Source organism: Podarcis vaucheri (assembly GCF_965113315.1).
Source record: "Podarcis vaucheri genome assembly, chromosome: 3".
NCBI lineage: Eukaryota > Metazoa > Chordata > Lepidosauria > Squamata > Lacertidae > Podarcis > Podarcis vaucheri.
The window spans coordinates 58,576,817-58,601,720 of NC_138761.1; the positions used below are offsets into that span (position 1 = coordinate 58,576,817).

The 24,904-nt window shown below is 42.7% G+C and overlaps 1 protein-coding gene across 6 annotated transcripts in view; it reads right to left on the bottom strand.

The window, feature by feature from the left end:
• Positions 1-24,904, bottom strand: part of ESR1 (estrogen receptor 1) — a 197,848-nt gene that overhangs the window by 116,128 nt on the left and 56,816 nt on the right. For all 6 annotated transcript variants that reach the window (XM_082215236.1, XM_082215239.1, XM_082215237.1 and 3 more), the window contains one exon: positions 705-1,207. In XM_082215236.1, the coding sequence (XP_082071362.1) occupies positions 705-1,207 (503 nt within the window). The remainder of the gene's footprint in view (positions 1-704; positions 1,208-24,904) is intronic.

A 24,904-nucleotide genomic window follows, 5' to 3' on the forward strand; every position in this document is an offset into this window, starting at 1 on the left:
TACTACAAGTTACAGAGAAAAGACATCTGAGAAGCCGATCTTTTAAAACACACCATTGACTGAGTGTGCGCACACAAGTATTGTTAGGACTACCTTATTTCCCCTCCGTGGCCTTAGGTGCACTTTCTAAAAGCTTCTTTATGACTGAAGAACCATCTTTAAGTTAATCACAACTATTTGGAAGGGCAACCCTCTAATTTTCTGAACACTTCATATAAAAGTCAATTGATGCAGTGTAAGGGCAGACGTGGAAAAATCTTTTTGTCCACCGACTTAACGTTCAAACATGTAAACGTATAGAAGGAACAGATTGGTATAATTCAAAAAACTCTTGCATTATAGCTGCTCTCCCATCTGAATTTGCTAGCGTTTCGTTATGTCCTGTCCTAGCTCACTATTTTGGGCTTCAGGGTTGTTTTCCCTCCCCAAGGCAGCCCAACTTGTTTTTCATATGCATTTCGCTTCTAGCGTACACAGCAACAATTACCCAACCGTCACAACAGACATTTTGATTTACACCACACTATCGCTGAGTCGAATAATTCAGCGGTGACTCAACAATTCTGATGGCATAACACCCCAGAAAGAAAGAAATCAGGCTTCTCTCTCTCTCTCTCTCTCTCTCTCTCTCAATCTCTCCCCCCTGCTTTAAACACTGTTTTATACACCTGCTCTGTTTCAAATAAATCAGTGGTATGACTTACCTGTAGAAGGCTGTTGGGGCCGCTTCTCTCATCGCAAAGCTGTTTGGTTCGTTCTCAAGGTAGTAAGGTACCTGCTGGCTGGGGTGATGAATGAAAGGTGAAAGCTGAGGTGCCGTCTGTAAGAACACAACAGGGCTCGGAGGAACATTATTCAAAGAATGAAATCCTCCCAAGTTGCTGGACCCAAATGACTCTGTCGTAGGGGCATAACTGAGGCTGGGTGAGCTGTACACCGGAGCAGTAGTGGAAAAATCATAAGCGGCACCTTCTGGGTAGTTGAAAACTCCAGTTTTGCTGCTGTCCACATACATTTCACTAATCGGCCGCTCCAGAGGAATCTTCAGCTGAGGTCTGCTGAGAGGCTCTAGTTCATTGCCTTGTATCTGGTGCAGTAAAGCGACACTGGAGGTTTTTGTGTGAAGGGTCATGGTCATTGTTAGTGGCAGAGAGGGTGCTATATCTTGGTAGGGTGTTAGAAGAAGAATCAGCAGCTGGCAATCCACCTGAAAAAAGAGCAGAAATCAGCTTGAAATAGGGCAAAACCCATGTTTTCTGGCTAACAGATCTGAGTATGCATGTATCCAGCTAGTCCCAGCAAGGAGGAAGATATAACTGAGCAGAGTCTAAGCACAGGGAACCGTGTCGCTCCTGCTCTCTCTCACTCTCTGACTCTAACTTGAAGTACTTCTCATCCGAGCTAATATGCTTTACAACAGTGCTGGCAATAGGCCAGATACTTTTGCCTTGCACTGGCATTGGTTTAAACATCACTTGAAAAACAATTAACTCTGGATTTATACCAAATCATTGTTTCAATGTACTAGTTGTTTAAGTTTTCTCTTTATGTGGCTCTGATAATCAAAGGCAGGCATTGAGGAGCAAATGGGTTGGGGCTTTTAAGTATTCCGAAGGCTAGCACGGAGCCTCGTCTGTTCATGTTGTATACCCCTACCAGGCTTCAGTTATTCTTTCTTTGTCTACTTCCTATCCTGCTCATTTTCATGTTTGTTAGAAATATGGAAAGTGTATACTGTAATGACCCTGGGCAGGACTACAGTGCAGTTGAGAAGTGGCACGGTAAAGTGTGTTTTTGTGAAGGCACACTTGCTTGCTCGTGTGCAGCCAGCCACAGACTGTCAAATTCCAGAAATCAAAGAGTGTTCTGTATCTAAGTCAGAAAAAAGGCACACAAACATGCCTAGTGCAATTATCATGATTCCTGGTATTTAGTAGCAGAAAGCATATTTTTTTTTAAGAAAGAAAAGAAAGAAAAGTTAAACCTGCAGTTATGCTGCCATTGTGCTTATCAGCATGCTTCTTTCCTTTGAATTGCGAAATCAAATAAAAATATATAGTGAAATCAGTCATTGCTTAAACATGTAGCCTCTTGACATTTAACCACATGTTAGCTGCATGGAAAACAAAGAGCTAATAAATCTAGCAACAACAACCAAAAGTCTAGGTTTTTTTATCTTCAATTTAACATTGAGACCAATCTATAAAAAGCAGAGCTTTGCAAATATCTAAAGGGATCATTTTAACATATTCAAATAAAAAGAAATTTAAGACAAAACAGACTTCAGAGTAATTTATTTTGCCATCTCATGATTTTTAACTTTGTAGAAACAAAGAAGCCATTAAATTATTCAAACAGATAGCTTCACAGCTATCTATGCTCCGCTGGTTAAAAAACAAACAAAACCTTTTGTGAAACTGAAACATAGATAGCCAAGTGAATGTATGAATGCAATTCCATACTTAAATGCTTATTTGTTATTCAGATTACAAACCCTTATACAAATGATAGATTGTTTTAAACATTTTTAGCATATACAACAAATAACATGCATAGATATGAATGCACGAATTTGCCTCTATAACCAAAAAAATAGTTTTGAAACAATTTTATCACAAATTATGAAAAAGGACTTTGTTACAAATGAGTAACAAGGTGCATAATTACATAAGTTGTGTTTGCAGTGAATAACAAAATTGTACATTTTACAGAACGCTACCTTGTAATATACAGGTACCATTTTCACCAATCATATCTGAAGACGATTAAAGATATCTTGAATCTCTTTGGATCTTAATCTGCTAGTTTTAATAGATATTCACATTCATACTTGCCCCTACTAGCTTTAATAGATGGCAGAAATCTGGTGAGGAATTATGGTTGTTGTAAATATGCCTGACATGCACAAGAAGGAAAGAAAGATGCACATACCTGAGGATATAGACAGATCCTACAAAAACTCTACAAACATGCATGCATATATGCCCCAGAGCACAAGTGAAAGTGTGTGTGTGAATCTCTCTCAGAAACACACATGTGTTTGCAATTTTCGTAAGACACCAATGTAACTCCGTTCGTATATCTACTAAAATATGTGAATACAGTAGTGTTGGGTTGTAAGTTTAAAGCTGGCTAATGCATACACGAAGTTTATTTGTGCAGCTATACATTTAATCTAGCATTATTATATTTTCTAAACCAGGGGTCCAATGAAATAAGAGCTACAAACATGTACATGTTTAAATGGAATTTATACCACATTATTTTGAGGTTGGAAAAAAATGCTACAGCAGAGGGTACATTAGAGATTGCAGACAAATGTAATTACTGTACACAATTCCCTGACAATGTTAACATACCTGAATCATAATTTCAACATTAAACTGAACTTGCTGAGTTTAAGGGGAAAGGCGGAATCAAAACTAGACATCCAAACCAGGATCCCATTCCCGAGACAGGAACCCACAAGTTCAACCTCTCACAAATTATGCCACGTAATCCAAACTAAAGTATGCAAACAGGGTGCAGCACATTATGGCATCTGCAGAACATGAGTTCCAGAAAACTCAAGGAAGTGATCCAAAGCACATTCAACAGAAAGAGAAGACCTCTTAAGATCTACCTTGACAGGATGAGGGTCAATAAACCAAAACTGAATTCTAAATATATGGGAAGGTGGCTCTCAGGTCTGGCGGATTAGAATTCTTCTGCTTCTGGATAAGCAGTCTCCTAGAAGTAGCAGGTATGTAGCATGGAGGTGCTCCTTGGTTTGACAATGTCACATGAGGATCAGGTAGCTTTGGTGCAACAGAGTGCCTTCTACTAAAGGTAAAGGTAAAGGGACCCCTGACCATTAGGTCCAGTCGTGACCGACTCTGGGGTTGCGGTGCTCATCTCACTTTATTGGCCGAGGGAGCCGGCGTACAGCTTCCGGGTCACGTGGCCAGCATGACTAAGCCGCTTCTGGTGAACCAGAGCAGCGCACGGAAATGTCGTTTACCTTCCCGCTGGAGCGGTACCTATTTATATACTTGCACTGTGATGTGCTTTCGAACTGCTAGGTTGACAGGAGCAGGGATCGGGCAACGGGAGCTCACCCCATCGCGGGGATTCAAACTGCCGACCTTCTGATCAGCAAGCCCTAGGCTCTGTGGTTTAACCCACAGCGCCAGCCGCATCCCACCTTCTAGCTTTGACCAATTGCTCAGCTTTGGCTGTTTCAGGGCAGAGATAGCCTGGCAACATTTACCCTTATTCTGGAAACGTTGTAGCTGGATTAGATTGGGATTACCACAAGCCAACTAGGCTTTTCCATTTGGCCCATGAGGGCATTTTCCCATACCACAGCCACCTGCCTCTCACTTGTCACACCAGGTGTGTGGAAAGGTAAAGATGCAGCTGGATTGGCCAACCTGTAGAAAGCAAGAGTGAACTCCCCACGCTGATGCATACGGAGTACAATCCTACCTAGTTTGGGTGTACTAGTGAGTTCCTCTGAATCCTCTAGGAGTGCTCCTCTGGGGAGTTCAATCCTGTTTGGACACTCTTTCACTCCATCCCCCAAGGGGCCAATTTTGACAGGCGGGTGGGACAAGGATAGTTTGGCCATGGCGATTCATGCATTGGCAACCGCAAGACTCAGGGATTGCAATATGCTCTTATGTCTGCTTCAGACACTACAGCTAGTGTAAACATCATAGGCTAAACTGTTGGTGGGGGCAGACAATGGAGTGCGCCTCCAGGCAGTGGGGGGGGGGGAGTGTCAAACATCTGTGTTAGCAGTACTGAAGTGACCTTCCATAGTGTACAAGCCTAGGAAGTGTATGGAGGTCCTAGGCTGCCCAGAGAATTACACCCTCCCCTCGGCCTCACTAATGTGGTCCAAAAGAAAGCAGAGTCATACGTTTGGCATGTGCTTGGCTCGGGGAGTTGCTGGAAGGAGGCGTACAAGGTGCCATCCAACCATCTTAGGGACTCTACTTGGGATTTGTGTAGGGTTTCTTCTTAGCCTTCTCTTCTCCCAAATATATCCTGCAAGACAGCAGGGGCTTTGGATCAGAGCTTTCTTTCTCCTAGATGGGATACCTTCCCAGGTTGTTAATCCCATCTGCCTCTCAATTTCCTCTACAGCACATGCAGAAACCGTCTTGTTGACCGTTGGACCCACTATTGATCTCATCCGCTCAATCCGTCAGACTCTGATTTAATTGCTTTAACTAATATTTATTTTCATTAGCTTGTATTCCTTGTACACCATTTGTACACTTAGAGACCATTGTAATTAAGTGGTATATAAATTGTAGAAATATAAAAGAAAATGAATAAATAAATAAATCCACCTGTCAGCCACCAGGTATCATTATAGTTAAAGCTTGCCTGATGTGTTTGTTGTCAGTTTCACATCTGTTCAGTTTTGTTTTGTTCTGTTTCCATTCTGTTTTGTTTTCTGCAAATTGTTCTTCTAAACCACACAAAAACTGTGTTTAAATTGTATACACGTCCTTAAATTGTATTTTTGTAAGCATTTTGTCCCAAAATACTCATTTTGGTATGCATCCCCTACCTCTACACACTTTTAAAGCTGAGAACTGCATTGCAAAATTTAGAGAAGTGTGAAATCCAATGAGTCCCTATACTCCAATTTGCATATTAATCAGGAAAACACTTTTTTTAAAAAAAATCAGCATGTTTATAAATTATTTTGTATCCCTACTTAAGACATTTTTATTTGGCATGGAATTTTAAACGATTATATCACCTGAGTCTGCTTTTGGTTTCTATAGTCTTTTGTTTCCTCTCAGTCTATAAATTACTAGGAAGTAATTTTATTGTATTTGCACTTTGAATAATTTTATGGCTGTTGTACACCATCAGAAATCCATTGGATGACAAGTATTTTTAAAAGGCAGTCTCTGTGATTGGCACCTGAATCCAACAAAGAGTCCATTATGTTTGCACTATGTGTGGGGTACAACCCAGCCCAATGCAAAGGACCTCGCCATCTCTTCTCCTCCTCTTGCCAACTCACCTACAGGGAATTAGAAGTTTTGGACTACAAGCAGTCAGGATGGAGGGAAGCTGTAGTCAGGCAGGCTGAAGACTGACAGTGAAATCATGCTGAAGGCCCTGGTAACCTCACTTAGTAAATGACCCAGATGGAGGGGGGGACCAGCTCTGGTGGTCTCATCATCACAGTTATTTATTTAACAGAAATCAAGGTTAATCACATAGTAGGCACGGAACAAGCAGCTAATATACAACTACATAGGAAAGGGAAAGTAATTTCAGAAGAAGTAAAAGGGTGGAGTCTCAGCTCCAAGGCATAATAACTAAGAGACAATATTTAACTCTATTATAACCAATTACAACACTGCTCCACCCTTACTTTACAACTCAGACATAGTCCTTCAAATAACTTAAGAGCTCTTTGCTCTCTCACTGGCTCACACTTCTCCTCAGGAGTGGGCATCTCCTCTAGATTCATCTGTCCATCACGGGTGTCTCTGACTTTGTAGCCAACAGTTTTTATGGACAGCCCTGAACAACCAGGTTCAGAATTCTCAATTACTCTCCAGGGCTCTGGTTCTTCTTGGGTGACCGCTCAAGTACTTCAGATGCATCTATCCACATGTAGATGTCACATTAATATTTACAGACTACTCACTATTAGAAGATTGCAACTTTGAATGCTAAAGGCCCCGTTTGTTATCAGGTCATCCCTGGAATCCATGTAAGTTGGTGGGTACTGAGACTTTGTGGGAAGAATGAATTCTGAACCTTTAAGTCTTTGACATGGTAGCCATGTAGGGATTTTTAAGTAGTTTGTCGTCCCCGTCCCCCCAATACTTCTCCTTTCATGTTAGGATACAGTAAATCCAGATGAGTCCTAACAGCAGTTGGCCAGAACTTATGCCTATGATAATTTGTGGTATGGTCCTGTACTTCTTTAAAATTCCTCACTGCTCCTTCAACAAGGTCATTTGAAGCTGGGTGATAGGATGATGTTTGAATGTCCAATGGTGAAGGATGATGGGAACTGTAGTTCAGCAACATCTGGACGGCCAAAACGTTCTCCACATTTTGAATGAGCTTCTGTGAAAAAATCTTCTTCCCTAAAATAGGGGCCCAGCATAGTCTAAATGCAAAATTATTTATGTTATTTATTTCATAAAATCTATAGACCGCTTGATTGTAGAAAACCTCAAAGCGGTTTACAAAATGATAAAACAATAAAATCAAGGAAAAAATCACAACAATACAGTAAATCATTCAAAAGTTAAAATACTAAAGCAGATTGGAATTACTTCAACTTCCTAAGCATCTGGGTAAAGGTAAAGGTAAAGGTAAATAATAATAATAATAATAATAATAATAATAATAATAATTTATTATTTATACCCCGCCCATCTGGCTGGGCCTCCCCAGCCACTCTGGGCGGCTTCCATAAAAACCAAAAATACAATAAAATATCACACGTTAAAAACTTCCCTGAACAGGGCTGCCTTAAGATGTCTCCTGAATGTCAGGTAGTTGTTTATCGCCTTGACATCTGCTGGAAGGGTGTTCCACAGGGCGGGCGCCACTACCGAGAAGGCCCTCTGCCTGGTTCCCTGTAGCTTTGCTTCTCGCAGTGAGGGAACCGCCAGAAGGCCCTCGGCGCTGGACCTCAGCGTCCGGGCAGACTGATGGGGGTGGAGACGCTCCTTCAGGTATACTGGACCGAGGCCGTTTAGGGCTTTAAAGGTCAGCACCAACACTTTGAATTGTGCTCGGAAACGTACTGGGAGCCAATGCAGGTCTTTCAAGACCGGTGTTATATGGTCTCGGCGGCCGCTCCCAGTCACCAGTCTAGCTGCCGCATTCTGGATTAGTTGTAGTTTCCGAGTCACCTTCAAAGGTAGCCCCACGTAGAGTGCATTGCAGTAGTCCAAGCGGGAGATAACCAGAGCATGCACCACTCTGGCGAGACAGTCCGCAGGCAGATAGGGTCTCAGCCTACGTACCAGATGGAGCTGGTAAACAGCTGCCCTGGACACAGATTTGACCTGTGCCTCCATGGACAGCTGTGAGTCCAAAATGACTCCCAGGCTGCGCACCTGGTCCTTCAGGGGCACAGTTACCCCATTCAGGACCAGGGAATCCTCCACACCTGCCCGCCTCCTGTCCCCCAAAAACAGTACTTCTGTCTTGTCAGGATTCAACCTCAATCTGTTAGCCGCCATCCATCCTCCAACCGCCTCCAGACACTCACACAGGACCTTCACCGCCTTCACTGGTTCTGATTTAAAAGAGAGGTAGAGCTGGGTATCATCCGCATACTGATGAACACCCAGCCCAAACCTCCTGATGATCTCTCCCAGCGGCCGCATGTAGATGTTGAAAAGCATGGGGGAGAGGACAGAACCCTGAGGCACCCCACAAGTGAGAGCCCAGGGGTCTGAACACTCATCCCCCACCACCACTTTCTGAACACGGCCTAGGAGGAAGGAGCGGAACCACTGTATAACAGTGCCCCCAGCTCCCAGCCCCCCAAGACGGTCCAGAAGGATGCTATGGTCGATGGTATCGAACGCCGCTGAGAGATCCAGCAGAACTAGGAAACAGCTCTCACCTTTGTCCGTAGCCCGCCGGAGATCATCAACCAGTGCGACCAAGGCAGTTTCAGTCCCATGATGAGGCCTGAATCCCGACTGGAAGGGATCCAAATGGTCCGCTTCTTCCAGGCGTGCCTGGAGTTGTTCGGCAACCGCTCGCTCAATCACCTTGCCCAAGAATGGAAGATTTGAGACTGGGCGATAATTGGCCATCGTGGCCGCATCTAAAGATGGTTTTTTAAGAAGCGGTTTAATAACCGCCTCTTTCAGCGGGTCTGGGAAGGCTCCCTCACGGAGGGAAGCATTCACCACCCCACGAAGCCCATCGCCCAGTCCTTCCCGGCTAGCTTTTATAAGCCAGGATGGGCAAGGATCCAGGAGACAGGTGGTTGGTTTCACTTGTCCAAGCAGCCTGTCCACATCCTCGGAGGTAACAGATTGGAATTGATCCCACTCAACTTGACTAGACAGAACTCTTGCACTCTCCCGCCCCGGCCCTGCTCCCACGGTGGAGTCTACTTCTTCCCGAATCTGAGCGATTTTATCTGCAAAGAACTTTGCGAAATCATTGCAGGAGAACATGTGGCCCGTACTGGGCCCCGATGTTGCAGGTGGTTCCGCTAAATTGTGAACCACCTGAAAAAGTCTCCTGCTGCTGTTTTCTGCAGATGCAATAGAGGCGGTGAAGAAATTCTTCTTCGCCGTCGCTATCGCCACTTGGTAGGCTCGACGTTGAGCTCTAACCTGTGTCCGGTCAGATTCGGAATGAGTTATCCGCCACCGGCGCTCTAGCCGTCTCAACGATTGTTTCATTGCCCTCAGATCCGTGGAAAACCACGGGGCTGTCCGGGCTCCATGCAATCGGAGAGGGCGCTTCGGAGCCAAACAGTCAATAGCCCTGGTTAACTCCACATTCCAGCGGGCCACTAGGGAATCAGCTGAAAGGCCATCAACATGGGATAAAGCATCCCCTACCACTCTCTGGAAACCATTTGGATCCATTAAGTGGCGGGGGCGGACCATCCGAATTGGTCCCACCTCCCTGCAGAGGGGATGGGTCGCAGAGAAGTCCAGTTGCACCAGGAAGTGATCTGACCATGGCACTTCTTTCGTTTCGCTTTTACTTAGTGTCAGATCACCAACATCCATAGAGGTAAACACCAGGTCCAAGGCATGTCCACGGCTATGGGTTGGGCCAGACTTATTCAGGGACAGCCCCATGGAGGCCATGCTTTCCACGAAGTCCCGAGCGGCCCCTTGTAAGGTCGTGTCGGCATGGATGTTAAAATCCCCCAGGACGACCAAGCTAGGTGTCTCCAGGAGAACATCCGCCACGACCTGAAGCAGCTCGGGCAGGGAATCCTTGGCGCAGCGGGGAGGTCGGTACACCAAAAGGAATCCTGTACTGCCCCTATTGCCCAACTTCCAGAACATGCACTCAGAAAACTGGGTCTTCCCAATAGGACGCCTGGTGCAAACTAATGACTTCCTAAAAATCACTGCAACCCCCCCTCCCCGCCCACATGACCTGGGTTGCTGTGCGTAAGAGAAACCTGGTGGACAAGCAGCGGCAAGGACAGGCCCATCTGCTTCATCCAGCCAAGTCTCTGTTACACATGCCAGGTCAAATCCTCCATCCATGATCAAGTCATGGATGGCAGTGGTCTTATGAATCATTGACCTGGCATTGCACAGCAGCACCTTCAGGTCATGTGGGTATCCCTTGCTGATTCTAGTATCCATCCGGTCAGGACCAGACCCGGAGGCAGGGATAGTCCTCAGACAACGACTAAACCTGCCTCCTCTGTAATGACATGGTCTGGTCTTAGCGTAACTCCTCCTCCTACCCGTGATCACTGAGATCGGTTGTCCCAGTGCATCCCCCCCTGTGGAACATGCCCCAGCCATTTTGTGGGCTGGGGCCCACTCCCCGGCAGCCCTGACCCCTCCCCCTAAAAACAAAATAACACCTTAAACAAACAAACAAAACCAATAAAACAATACAAACAAAAAATGTAAAAATTACAAAAACATCAAAATAAAAAATAATAATTCCCCAAGCCCAACCAAACATCCATCCCACCCCCACCCCCCACATACAAAAAATCCAAAGAAAATTTTTAAAAACATTTTAAAAACACTCTGTGCCTCTCCGGCAGTAACAACTGTCCTAGTGAGGCCTGTCAGGCCCCGCCCTGGGCCAGGTGGTAAGTGGCAGGGAGGAGCAGGGCCCTCAGGCACTCACTCAGGGGAGTCCTCCTGGGCAGCAGGCAGCAAGCAGCACACAGTCCTTATGAGGCCCCAGGCCCCGCCCCAGGCCAGATGGTAAGTGGCAAGAGCAGGGCCCTCCAGCACTCACTCAGGGGAGTCCTCCTGGGCAGCAGGCAGCAAGCAGCACACAGTCCTTATGAGGCCCCAGGCCCCGCCCCAGGCCAGATGGTAAGTGGCAAGCGCAGGGCCCTCCAGCACTCACTCAGGGGAGTCCTCCTGGGCAGCAGGCAGCAAGCAGCACGCAGTCCTTATGAGGCCCCAGGCCCCGCCCCAGGCCAGATGGTAAGTGGCAAGAGCAGGGCCCTCCAGCACTCACTCAGGGGAGTCCTGACCATTAGGTACAGTCATGGTCAACTCTGGGGTTGTGGCGCTCATCTCACTTTATTGGCCAAGGGAGCCAGTGTACAGCTCATGGTCATGTGGCCAGCATGACTAAGCCACCTCTGGCGAACAAGAGCAGTGCACGAAAACGCCGTTTACCTTCCCGCCGGAGCGGTACCTATTTATCTACTTGCACTTTGACATGCTTTTGAACTGCTAGGTAGGCAGGAGCAGGGACTGAGCAACGGGAGCTCACCCCATCACGGGGATTCGAACCGCCAACCTTCTGATCGGCAAGTCCTAGGCTCTGTGGTTTAACCCACAGCGCCACCCACGTCCAAGCATCTGGGTAGGCTTGTCTAAACAAGAATGTTCTTAGCAGGTTCCAAAAGAATACCATGTGGACACCTACTTGATCTCAATAGGCAGGAAGTTCCAAAGTGTAGGTTCTTCTGGTGCAAGGGGGTCTGTGCTGGAGTTTCTTGATGCAGCTGACATTGGGAACAGTGCTTAACAACTCTTTCCAAGCCACTAGACATCACTACGAGCTACAGCTTTCATTCAGAAAATTCTTGGCAGGCACCTCATATAAACGTCTCAGAACCCTTTGCTGTTTTTGTCATGACCCACAAGATGCAGGGATAATATAGCTCGGTTCTATATTCATTGCCTGGAATTCATTCCTGGATTCTGTTGCAGCCCATGTAAAATGTAATGGATTACCCCAGATAGTACAGGAGTCTGCTGAGTCCACATTCTGATCTGGAATGCCTCTACAGGGGACAGATCCAGATGTTCTAAAAGCCCAGTGATTTGTATAGGGCAATCTTCAAAAGAGGATGGTTTTAGCAAATACTACCTTAGGATTTGGAAGGTGGTCCTGATCTTTCGCATGTGATGAGGAGAATGTAATCAATCATCACCACAACTTCCAGGTTGTCCTTTGGGAGCTTTTTCATGGCCCTTTGGAATATATTTCTGGCTGATGAAACTCCATAGGGCAACCTGTTACACTTGAATTTCTTGCAGTCCTCAAGTTCCATCTGCTGGTAAGCCTGGGGCATGTCCTACTTTTAAAATGGAGGCCTTCTCCAAGCAATGGGAGCAAGTACTAAGTTCTTGGAATGGGGTAAATGTCTAATTTATAAATTTGATTGATTATGACTTCTTATTCCAATCTACCCGGTTCTGTTTCAGTTCTCCCTGTGAGAGCACAGGGCACTGCTCAGGTTTTACAGTACTTTGGCTGGCTGCCCTCCTGGTATAAATACTGGCTTTTATTCCTCTTACTGTACCTACTCCTTCTTGAAGTATTTTAGGGTGGCTCTCGAGAGGTCTGACAATTTCTATGCCTCTACTTTACTTCAGCCATGTTGAACCAAGCAAAGTTTGGCCTTTCTTCATTTTCTATTAAAGCCTTTAAGACGTTATGTTGACCTTTGTATGTGACTGAACTCTTATTGATCCTAGGACTAGGAGATTTCTGCCAGTGTAAGTCCTTAATTTCACTATTCTCTTGGCCAATGGTCTCCTTTGCATTGTTGGTAACTCTCTTCATTGACAACTGTAACTGAAGCCCCTGACTCTACAGTATTTCCATGCCTACTGGTTGATTACTGAACTGCACAGTTACAGTATAAGTCTCCTTTTTTCTATTACACAGTAAACCAAGTGGATCTTCTAATCTGCCTCCTCTCCCCTTTCCATCTGTAAATAATAAGCTTTTTGTTTTCTTGCCTCTCTCTTGGACTGACTTGGTTGTGGAACCAGACAACCTCCTTACGATTTATTCCTAAATGCCTAGGTTTTATGAATTTATAGCATTGGGACATTCAGTGTTTACCAACATAGGCTGACAGCATTCCTCCTCAACAATAGCACCTTTCCAGATCTCCAAACATCTGCTGTGGGCTGCAGACTTGACTTATAGACTTATTTTGAGTTTCTCTGTTGTCAAGATGCAAATCCTGTACATTTGTCACCGTTGCTTCCATGGTAGTTGCCACCTTTCTCATAGGTCTGATCCCTATCATCCAGTAATTGCTCTTTTTTTCCCCATGACTAATTCTACACACATATCTGTCTCTCAACGTTCCCTCCAGATTTCCAGAAGAACAGGGTTCAGTAAGTTTTTAGAGATGAGCTATATACTCTGATACAGATTCACCTTCCTTCAACCTCCTATTATGGAATTTGAAACGTTTCACAATTATACTTGGCCTTGGAATATAGTGGTCAGACAAGATCTTTTGCAACTCTGCCAAACTTTTATCCTCTGGCTTTTGTGGTTTTAACAAGCTTCTTAAAAGGCAGTAAGTTGAACATCCACAAGCACTGAGAAATGCTGCCTTTTGTTTGTCACCTCAGTGATTATATTAGCAAGGAAATAGTGGCCCAGTATGTCAACATATTGCTGCCATTCTTCTGTTTCTGAATTAAATTCCTCAGTTTTTCCACAGGATGGCATGCCTGGTTTTTTTTTCTCATTGCCACTGTTAAATTCTTGTTTATTTAATATATAGGCCCAGAATAAGAAGCATACACAGGAAAAGGAAAAGGAAAGTAACCACAAGAATAAGCTAAACAGTGAAGTCTTAGCTCTAACTATCATAACTGGAGACAATATTAAATCTATAATTACTGATTACACAAGTAGATTAGTTCTTTGGGGTCATCTGACTCCCTAGGCAAAGAGGATTGTGGTTTGTACTGTGCAGGCACAACTAGGACAGTGTATAATTCAGGAAGACAGTTTAAGTCCAGCAGTGGCTGGCTTAGGGCAGCTGGCTACTAATGAATGGTCACTGTTCCCTCCATCCTGGGATACAGAAAAAACTCCATGGAGAGTAACAATGACAGAGGGTCTCATGTGGCCGCTTAGGCATCCACCCACCCCCCACCCCCCAAAATGGCACAAGCTTCCATGGCATTTGCATATGCTAATTTATGGGTATAAATACAAATTTATAAATAATGTCTATAATCTAAATAGAAACAAAATACATCTCATCATAGTGGGGAAGACTGCAACCAAGTGACTTCTGTGTCTTCTCAGTCATCTACCAGGTGCTGTTGATGGACAACTTCAAGGTCTCTGCTCTCCCTTCATATAATTACTTTGAAATTAGACTTGTACCACATAAGAGCCTCCTTCAGTAGAGGATTCTCCACTGAAAGCTCTTTAAATAGAAAGTTGCACTCTGTAATGTAGGACCTATGACCATCATAAGAAAGCCCCCAATACCTCATTCAGATTCTGCTCAAAAACTGAATGTTGCTACCCAAGGCAAAGCAGGAAGAGGCAAAGCAGGCAGATGTGTAATGAACTGCACTGCTGGGAGGGTGATTAGATGGTACCCAAAATGAGCCGGGCAGGCCTGACCAAATGTGAGGATACACCAAGCCAGCAAGTATTCCTTTCCAACTAGCACTTGCCCAAAATGTGTCATCAAATAGTAGCACAACTGGGTGAAGTAAACCAAGCCTGGTAGCTGAGCCCTATAAGGCTAGCAGAGTAAACTGATCCCCCTGTGCTGGTCTAGTTTCCTTGTCATCAGAATTACAGCAATTATTTTCAAAGCCATCTTGCTGAGTAATGGCTTTAAGTTTATACTCTGCAAAAGATGTATTTGATTATGTGGCTATTATTTTCAGAATTGTAGTGCTTCCAAGGGTTCATTCTCTCCTCAAGTGGTGTTTTCTGAAAATTATACATAAGAGCCTCTGGTAGAGAATGTGGAATCCAGAATCTATTGAACAAGGCAGAGAATGCAGGTAGAGAACTTGTGGGAGAAGGCAGAACATCCAGATGCCAGTCTATGATAGAGGAAGCCTAGAAGCATTATTGAGCATTTTATACTTGCTGTGTATACACAAGCCAGACTGGGCCAGCCATGGCAACCTATGTCCTTTCCTGAAGGCACTGTGTACTGTACTAAAACTGTAACCAAAGCCACATTTGAACCACTTCTGAGCACCGGTATTCCAAGAAAGTTGTTGACAAACTAGAATGGAGTGGAGAACAGTGTTAGGTAGGAGTTCATGCCTGTTGTATGGTTCTGGGAATATTGGCAAATCACTGAGCTACGCGCTATAACCCATAGGTCCCATTCCTGGTCACTCACCACCAGTTCAAACTCCATGAGTGTATATGTGGAAATGAGATTTTTTTGCTCCTACACTTTAATATTTGTTTACACTGAATTGCATTTGCAATTTTATTGCCCATTCACTCAGTTTGAATTAACACACATTATCTTACGTGTGTGTTTGACTTTTTAGATTATTTGGGCCTTTAAACTCAAAGATCATAATCGCTTGGGAAAATAAATTATACAATTCACATTCCTCTGTTTTGATGTTTTCTTAGTTTTCCTAAGTATAGTTTATACATTATCTTTCTGCTACATTAACACCTGAAACAAAGCAGTGCTAAACCAGAAAACTGAACAATTACTACAACTGATTGTATAAAGCCTTCTTTTTTCCAGTAAAATGGCAAAGAGGCTATTCCTTTTGCCAGCTTGTTGTAATATTCCAGCTTCAATTTATAATTTCCAACCTCTACACTACTAAATATATTGGAGTCCTGTCCTCATTTGACTCTATTCACCCTACAGCCATGAGGATGATAAAGATCCAGAACATAAATCATGTGAGTAAACATTAAGGATCTATGCACTTGAACTCAGTGAAGAGACAATTGTTGACAGTTTTAAATAATAAAAGGCTGTCTCAGACAAGGGGTTGTAAAACGGGTGCAGGTGAGTAAGCCACTGCCATTGCAATATACAGCCCCCCCCAAAAAAAAAAAAAATTCAAAAGCTTTGGAGGGGTAAGATTTCAAAAAGACTAGCTCAAGTCTCAGTTATTTCCGTGGGTCTACTCTATGCCTGGATCCAACCAAAGGTTTCTTTGTTTTCTACATAATTCATAAATCTTGAGGAACATGATCATATTTCTGGAATACATGGTCTGTTTATTTCCCTTTCATTTATCTCTGTCATTACAAGTTCCCAAGTCAAGAGAAATGGAGAAATGGTGCATTCAGGGTTCAGGTGTATGAAGATGGTAACACTGGTTGTATTTCTGGACCTATCAAAGCTTTTTGGTGATTTGTTCTTTGGGGCTGCTAAGCTAGGTGAGCAATCTTACTAGATGCCCATAGTCCTACTATGCACTGCGATGCCTTCTTTTGTCTCAAGCAGCATGCTCTGTTTACACAGGCTCTTCCCTATGATCCCTGCACAGTATTCTCCATCACAGGAGGCAGCCTATGTTGGTAGAAAAGGATCTGAAAATTTGAAATTAAAGTACTAACAAACAAATGAAAACTGACAGATCTATAGCTCTTTGATCAAGTGAGCAGGACTTCTCTTTCTCTTACACACATATATGAAGCTTAAGACTGTACAAGGTTTGTTTTTCTTTAACTAAAAATGACAGAAGAGCAATATCTGTTTGCCAGTTTGCTGTCAGTTTTAGTCTTGGGTTTTCAAAAACTTTTGTATGAGAACATGATCACAAAAAGTTGGCCATCATAGAGCTGAAATCCACACTGAGCTTTAGCTATCACTATATTTGTTGGGTAAAACTTCATGTGAAACCACAGCAGGATGAGAGGATTAACAACTTTACAATGGAAAACTGTGGAACCTATTCCATCAGAAAGAGGAAATAAGCTTGCTAGCAAAGACAAGACAGAAACTGGGCCAGCAGTTTGTCCACATTCAAGCATTGCTGGGAGGCAAAACCACAAGCAGAGAGCCAGAACTCTAGAAGAAACTCCACCATAGTAATTTGAAATCAAGTTTGAGTGGTTCCAGATTGCGTCTGCATTCCATACTGTAGACATTGTCTTTTAAAAGAGCTGGAAGATACAAGACAACCACCACAAGAAACACAACATGAACATTCACAACATGAATGGTGTTAAATATATATATATAAACTACAGTAGCTCAAGAAACAGATATGTGGAAAGAAATGCCACCAAAAACTCATGTTGTTATTATAAGCACTAAGTATATTATATTGCCTACTTTTCATATTTTGGGTGCTTTTTGAAATCTGCCACAGTTGGGAGGACAGTCCCTAATCCAACTATCGTTTTAGGGCCAAAGTTCAAATTATGCAAAAGATCCATGACTGGAATTCTGGCTTGCTAACATTTGTTATTGTTTTGACTTTTTAAAAAAATCAGGGGCTCCCAAATAGATCAGATAGAGGGAGAGGAATTGAACTAGATTGTTGTTTGCTATTGTTGTTTGCTAAATTGTTTGCTATTTTCTGTGCTGGAGAACAATACAGACACAAGACAGTATCTGTATTTCTTTGTCTACCTAGCAAAGTCAAACAACAGCTGGAGGGAGAAGGATTTACACTGGGAAATTAAATGGGAGGGAAACATTTTTCACTAACCTCGCCCCATTTTTCTAGCCTTCCAGATAAATATATTGCTACATCCAATCTAACAAGAGGGAGATCCCCTTGCTGTGCTGCGATTTAAAAGAGATAAGCCACCACCACCCCTCCCCGGCCGACTGGATTGGCGGGCCAGGGACCATGACATAGGGCTTTGCCAGCCGCCGCTGTGTGTGGAGGACATGTGATCTGACTGCAACACCATCCCACTCGGAAGTGGGACGACTTTCTCACATAATAAGCAGTATGTCCTTCAGTCATGCAATCACATAGATCAGGGATTGGAAACTGGATCTGGCTGGTGGGATGGATCCAAAACACACACACTCTTGTGGGCCATTTTGACAGGCAGACTGCATCCTCTGTGGCAAGAGCTGTGGCCCACCTGTCAATCATATGGCATCAGATGATTCCACTTCAAAGCAAGAATTAGAAATGTGTTCCCAATTTGTCCTTTCTTCCCTCTGCAGCCATAGCTTGAATTCAAGCTATGGCTGCAAAGGAAGGTTGCTGGCTGCACCTGCTAAGGAAGGAATGAGAGTGCATTCCATATGAGCCCCCATTTTTTCCTTGTTAGCTGCAATTCTACATACTGTAAGGTGACAGAAAAAGGTGCCACATTCAAAAAAGCATGGAACCAGCAACTAGAAAGGAAGGATCAGTGAGCCCCCAGTTCTTCCCTTTCAGGCTGGTCCCAGGGTTTTACCTGTCCCATACCTGAAAGGTAATAGACAGGTGACCACAGCTCTTGCCACAGAGGATGCAGAGCCAGTGTGGTGTAGTGGTTAAGAGCGGTAGTCCCGTAATCTGGGGAACTGGGTTCGCGTCTCCACTCCTCCACATGCAGCTGCTGGGTGACCTTGGGCCAGTCACACTTCTTTGAAGTCTCTCAGCCCCACTCACCTCACAGAGTGTTTGTTGTGGGGGAGGAAGGGAAAGGAGAATGTTAGCCGCTTTGAGACTCCTTAAAGGGAGTGAAAGGCGGGATATCAAATCCAAACTCTTCTTCTTCTTCCTTGCTTTTTGTAACTGTGTATGTGGAATATGATGGCATAAGCATTAGAGTAACCACCTCATATTTAGTTAGTTGTATTTTATACCCGACGCTTCTTTCAAAAGCTACACAGAGCAGCTTGCAAAATGTGAACGATATAATCAATGCACTAATATAATAGAAAATAACAAATTACCAACACAACAGAAACAGTACAGTCAAGCATTAAAACACCATTACATGACTAAGGAGAGCCAATGGCCCACTGGAATAAAACTGGCCCCACTGCATGTGTTAAAACTAGTAAAGATCGAGTCTCTTACATCCTACTGTCTTAGTCTAATAGGCCTCAACTTTTTTTTTAAGTACAGACACTGTTGTAATCTCTGCTGCCGGTATTTCAAAGTAGAAAAAAAGTTTCCACTTACAGGAAATTGTCACTGGTGAACGAATGACAGCTTTTCTCATTCATCCTGCATTGAGATGACAGCTCCAATCAAATACAATTGTAACAAATTGGTTAGCATGACCATAAATCACAACTCTGCATTAGGGGTGGAATTTTCTGAAAATCCCTTTGCTTCCTCCAGTGGTCCCATTCTGGATCAGGCTCCTGCGTCTGCAATTTTGCACTGCCACTTGCTCTGATAAAGCTACTCCCCATCTACCTCACAGTGAACTATGGAGTACCTAATATTAGCTAAAGCTGAAGCTTGGAGAACCACCCCACCAAAGTTGTCCATAAATGTATTCTTATCAAGTCATGCCTACACCACAAACTGTAACTGATAAACACACATACATAGATCTCCTTTGGGGGCATAGCCCACCCAATGAGACTACCCAAGCAGAAATGACATCCATTCAAAAATAGCTTGATCACATAACTAGATTCTCGCGGAAGCAAGCAAAGGAACTGGCATAAAACATACCATACTCAATGTAAGTTTCCTGCCCAAAGTCCTGTTTGATGTTAAACACAAATGCTGTGAATATGTCCCCATGTGAAAGTTTACAGTCACTTAAATGTGATTTCCACCACTGATGGTTAAATGCCTACTTTCAGACATTCACAACATGTATCTGGATTTGTCGGCATTCACATTTCAAAGTCTAGCTTGTATGAATAGCAACCTGCTATATGAAACTAGTATTTTTTTGCAACTGAACTTTTCTTTGTCTTATGTACAAAATACAGCTGGTGAATCTGAGGAGATAGCTTAAAGGATTTATCCAATATGGTACAAATTATATGGTTAATTTAAGAACAGAAGGAAAGGATTAGAGAATAATCCCAAAGCATATGGAAGTGGCTTTAGAATAGTTGCACATCTCTCTATCAGTTTCAGGCATGAGTCTGGTCCTCCATAATTTAGGAAACCCAAGGAGATTTGTGTCTGATAGATAAACCCCTGGCAAAGATCAATAGAAGAAGGGCTGAATTGACCTGAGAACTTATTTTGTTATGGGAAGACAGGCATTCTGACCTGAGGCTTATCCTCGTAGCCTGCAAAAGCACCCTATGCAGTGAGTCTAGGGGAACATTTTACATTAATGCATTAGCATTGTAGAAATCCAGGAAGACATTAAGCCTTCTCCAGAGCAATAACGGCTCCAGTAGCATTTGCATTGCAGACGTTCACAGTTGTTTAATTTGCAGAAATTGCCAAGAATTAGTGTTTGGAAGACTGAATTATTGCTGAGAAGCATTTAGTTATTTGAACTCATTTGTACTGTTATGTTGAGGAGAATATTGAGCATTATTCACCATACTGCTTGCTTTAATTACTGAGTAGGGAGTGCTTCACCACAAATGTGATTTTGATACAAGAAAAGAAGAATTTCATGTGCCCTTGTCAAGCAAGTTTCACTACTGAAGGATTTTGTTTGCCAAAAAAATACAGTGCCAAGGTCAGTATGCCCTACAGTAGAAATGAGCAAATAAGGGCCCTCTCCCAACAATATACATAACAGGGTTTGTTCTTTGTCTAGACAAAGTGTGGCTTGACTAATGTGGAATCAGGCTTGTACCCTAGGATAGGTGTGGATAATCGTCAGTCCATGGGTTACATGCGTCCCTCAGCTGCTCTTCATTCAGCGCTCCAAGATTCAAAGACCCCTGTGCACTTTTCTTGACTGCCAGGCTGATCAGCCATCAAGTGGACAACATGGAAAAGATCACTGGGTGCCAGGGACAATGATATTGATACCTGGGGAATGAAGGCTTTAAGCTGCCCCTCCACCACAACTCTGCATATGCTCAAAATCACTGTCCCCCACATGGCTAATAGTAGTGCAGAGACAGCAATTTTGGCTGCATTGGAATTGCTAGAGAGTGGCGGCTTCAAGCTCGCTCCACCATTAGGAGACTGAAGAATGAACGCCAAATATCAATGTTGCAAAGGTTGCATGCATACTGCGCTCAGGTATTAAGCACTGCAAAATACGGACACTTTGAATCAGCTTTATGGTTATGGAACAATAGCTTCTGCAAGCACAAATCAAAGCAGAAGTAAAACTCCATCCAATATTCACACCAACAAAGGGGCTAGTAAAATCAACAGCAGGAAAAGCCACTGGTTCGTTGAGCCTTAATGCTTTAATGTTGCATCTCAGCTGCTGTGTAAAGAGAGAAATGCATTTTCATCTCTGGAGTGGAACAAACGGGACTTTGGTGTTTCAGCAACAGTTGTTTTTTCTTGGCAGATGTTTCAACACTCAGAACAGAAAAGATCAAAGAACACAGTTCAGTGCCGGGGGCGGGGCGGGGTAGGAAATCAGGGTTATTCATTATTTCAACAATCTTGGTTTCTTTGCTTGTTCTCTTGTTTGCATTGTTTTCTGGCAAACCAAATGGTGTCACTCCAGAAATACACTGGAGTGGTCAATAGTCTGGATTGTTCTTGGGCAGTAAACTCTCTATGGTAGTACTAAGTGTTAACGAAGCTAACATTAAAGATAGCTATATATTTATTCTTTCCTTGACAAACACAACGATTCAAAATACATCAACTTGTCCAAAGGCACGATTTTCTATGGCGCAACAGATATTATGCAAGGTGCACTATTGATGCATTGTGCCTCTCTTGAAGTAAAAAAGGCACAATACATTGAAGTGGCTTGAAACTGAGGCTAGACAAATTTAGACCAGAAACCTTGCTTTGGACACATATAATAGTCATTGTATGGATGAGCAAGGGCCAAAAAAAAAGAAAAGTCTCCTAAAATCTTCTGCCCCAGGGCCCACTTGACATGGCTGAAAACTACTGAGAACCACCAAACACAAAATGGTGACAGAGTTTGGCACTGGTAATTACTGGCATCATTTTCTAGTGATATGATCCCACATTTTAAAAGAAAACAATGTAGTGAAATAGAAAATAGTATTAAAAAGCTCTGTTCTATTTCAGTATGGTCTTGGCATAGAATATATATAGTTGCAAGTCGTCTGCAACTCTGCAGAGGTAGGACTTGCTGCTGTGTTGCACTGCTCAGCTATTATGTTGACCGTCAGAATAACTTTGATGTAGTGTAAGCAGATGAATCAATCTCATGTCTAAGGATAAGACAGCATGTTTTTACTATCTAACTTGCTTTGGAGCATTTAAGACTGCCTATAACATAGGACCTATATGTTTGACAGTTTTGTATCTGTTGTTTCTAAGGTATTTATAGGCTCAGGCTGCAATCCTATATACTCCTACCCAGGAGTATAAACCCCATTGACTCTACTGCCAAGAAGTTGTGTGTAGGATTGCACTATTGGCTATTTTGGGCAGATATTCAAGAACAGGTAGGCTAAAGCTCAACACTTGAATCAGTTTTATTTGTTTTGGAAAGCATAAGGGACATTCGCAGTTTGAGGTTATAGTAAACTCTGTCTATGGGGATTTATATGCCTAATATACTTTCATATTTAATGCAAATAATAAATATATATAATGTATTCATGACAAGACATTATTTCTTTTAGGACTTTTGACATTTTTTATTTGAAGCATTTGGGATGACTTACAGTTTGGTTGGTTCCTAATAGACTGTATCTTAAAATTTAGATGCACCGGAATATTGCCGGTGCATATTGAATTTCTAGTCCTCATGCCAGCACAAGTCAGCTGGATGGCCTGCTCATAACTCTATTGCCACATCTGGGATCTGAGCCCTTGTTCCAGATGTTTCTTGTAGGAGCCATTTCTATCCCATATGTATATATTTCATTCGAGGGTTATTTAAATGTTCATAATTTGATGGAAAATATATGCAACTAGACATACAATGCTTGGGGCAACAGTATATATCTGTATTCTTAATGGGGTTTATTGTGCATTGCCTTATGCACTGCTTTTTTCAGTGATGAAGCAATTTATAAATTCAGGGTGATATGTAACTCAATCATACTCGGAGTAATCATATCCAGTGAAATCAAAAGATTTAAGTCCATTTCAGTAGGTCAGTTCTGACTATGAAAACCATCAGGTATCACACATAATAGGAAATGCTTTGTGTTCATACCCTTCAGAAGATCTAGGACTCCTATCACCCAGCCAGCATGGCAAATGGTTAGAGATGATGGGAGCTGGAAGTCCAGTAACATCTGGACACCACAGGTCCTACATCTCTACTCTACTAGCCTCTGATCGCATACTAGTTCTAACCTGAGACATGGTTAATCAAACCTATAGTAAAAACATCTGAGAATATCTAGGAGTTTGATGTATGCAGTCTTTTTCAACTGAAATCTGTAAGTAACTTAACCCGCTAAGAAGAAGAAGAGGAGGAGGAGGAGTTTGGATTTGATTTTTTTTTTTTATATAATATTTTTTATTAGTTTTACAAAAGTTTTTATAACAGACAAACACAAAAAAGAAAACAAACAAACAAACAAGTATAATTTCATAATGTCATTTCATAAACTTCTTTCCTCGGACTTCCCCATACCTCCCCTTTCTGCATCCTCATGTCCAAATTTTATAGCAACTTATAAATGTTTTTTCCAACTCTAATTCATCATAGTCCTTTCTTATTCTAATCTTATATTACTGCAACCCTTTCTCTCTATAGAATCTCGACATTCTAAACTTCATCAAGTTTATAGTAGTCCTTAAGATAAATCTTGAATTTCTTCCAATCTTCTTCCGCAGTCTCCTTTCCCTGGTCTCGAATTCTGCTCGTCATTTCCGCCAGGAGTTTGGATTTGATATCCCGCTTTATCACTACCCGAAGGAGTCTCAAAGCGGCTAACATTCTCCTTTCCCTTCCTCCCCCACAACAAACACTCTGTGAGGTGAGTGGGGCTGAGAAACTTCAGAGAATTGTGACTAGCCCAAGGTCACCCAGCAGCTGCATGTGGAGGAGCGGAGACGCGAACCCGGTTCCCCAGATTACGAGTCTACCACTCTTAACCACTACACCACACTGGCTCTAAAAAAGGTGCATAGAAAAAAAGACAGAGATATGAATTGAATGGCAGCTGCTGCCTGTTAATAAAGCCAGCTTTCAAACCTGTATTTTGCATGTCTTAACAGAGACCCTCAACATCTTTATAGATTATATTAAATATGCCGTAAATATAACCATGGGGGGGGGGACGACAGTGGGATGCAAATAAGAAGCAGGCTGGGGGATACACACACACACACACACACACACACACACTAACACAAGGAGAAAACCTAATAATAACAGCAGTGAAAGGATAATAATGCAGCGAAAGGATAATTGCCCAAAATATTATATACACTGTATTTTGAAGGTTACATAAGATCCTTCATCTTTCAAAGTGGCCCACCTCTCAAATGCTATCTCTTGATGCAGTTTTTCCTAGAAATGTTAATTTCATATAGGAGATACCAGGCCCTGGAACTCCATCATCATGACTTCTAAAGTATATTCCAATTTTTAGAAATGCACTCAATTCACTCTATTATGTTTCTAGCTATCTGTAACTAGCCATATAAAGATACAAGACCAACAGATTCCATTATCTCTAATGAAATTTCAGGAGTGGGGGGCGAGATTTCAATGTATGAAGGATGAATTGCAGTCATGCACTACTGTATAAAGTCCATCCTATGGTGAGTATGCTTCTGTAACCTTAGAACATTTTTCCAATCCTACATTTCAATGTTCTGTGTTAACATCTCAAAAATAAACTCTCTGCTCCTTAGATGCAGTCATTTTTTATACAATCATTTTGAAAAGAGATAGCTGATATAAAAAACAAAAACAGGCCAATGTTCCCTGTAATATTTTTGGGTTGCAGCCAAGCCTATTCATGATTGTAACAGACCCATTGAAATAG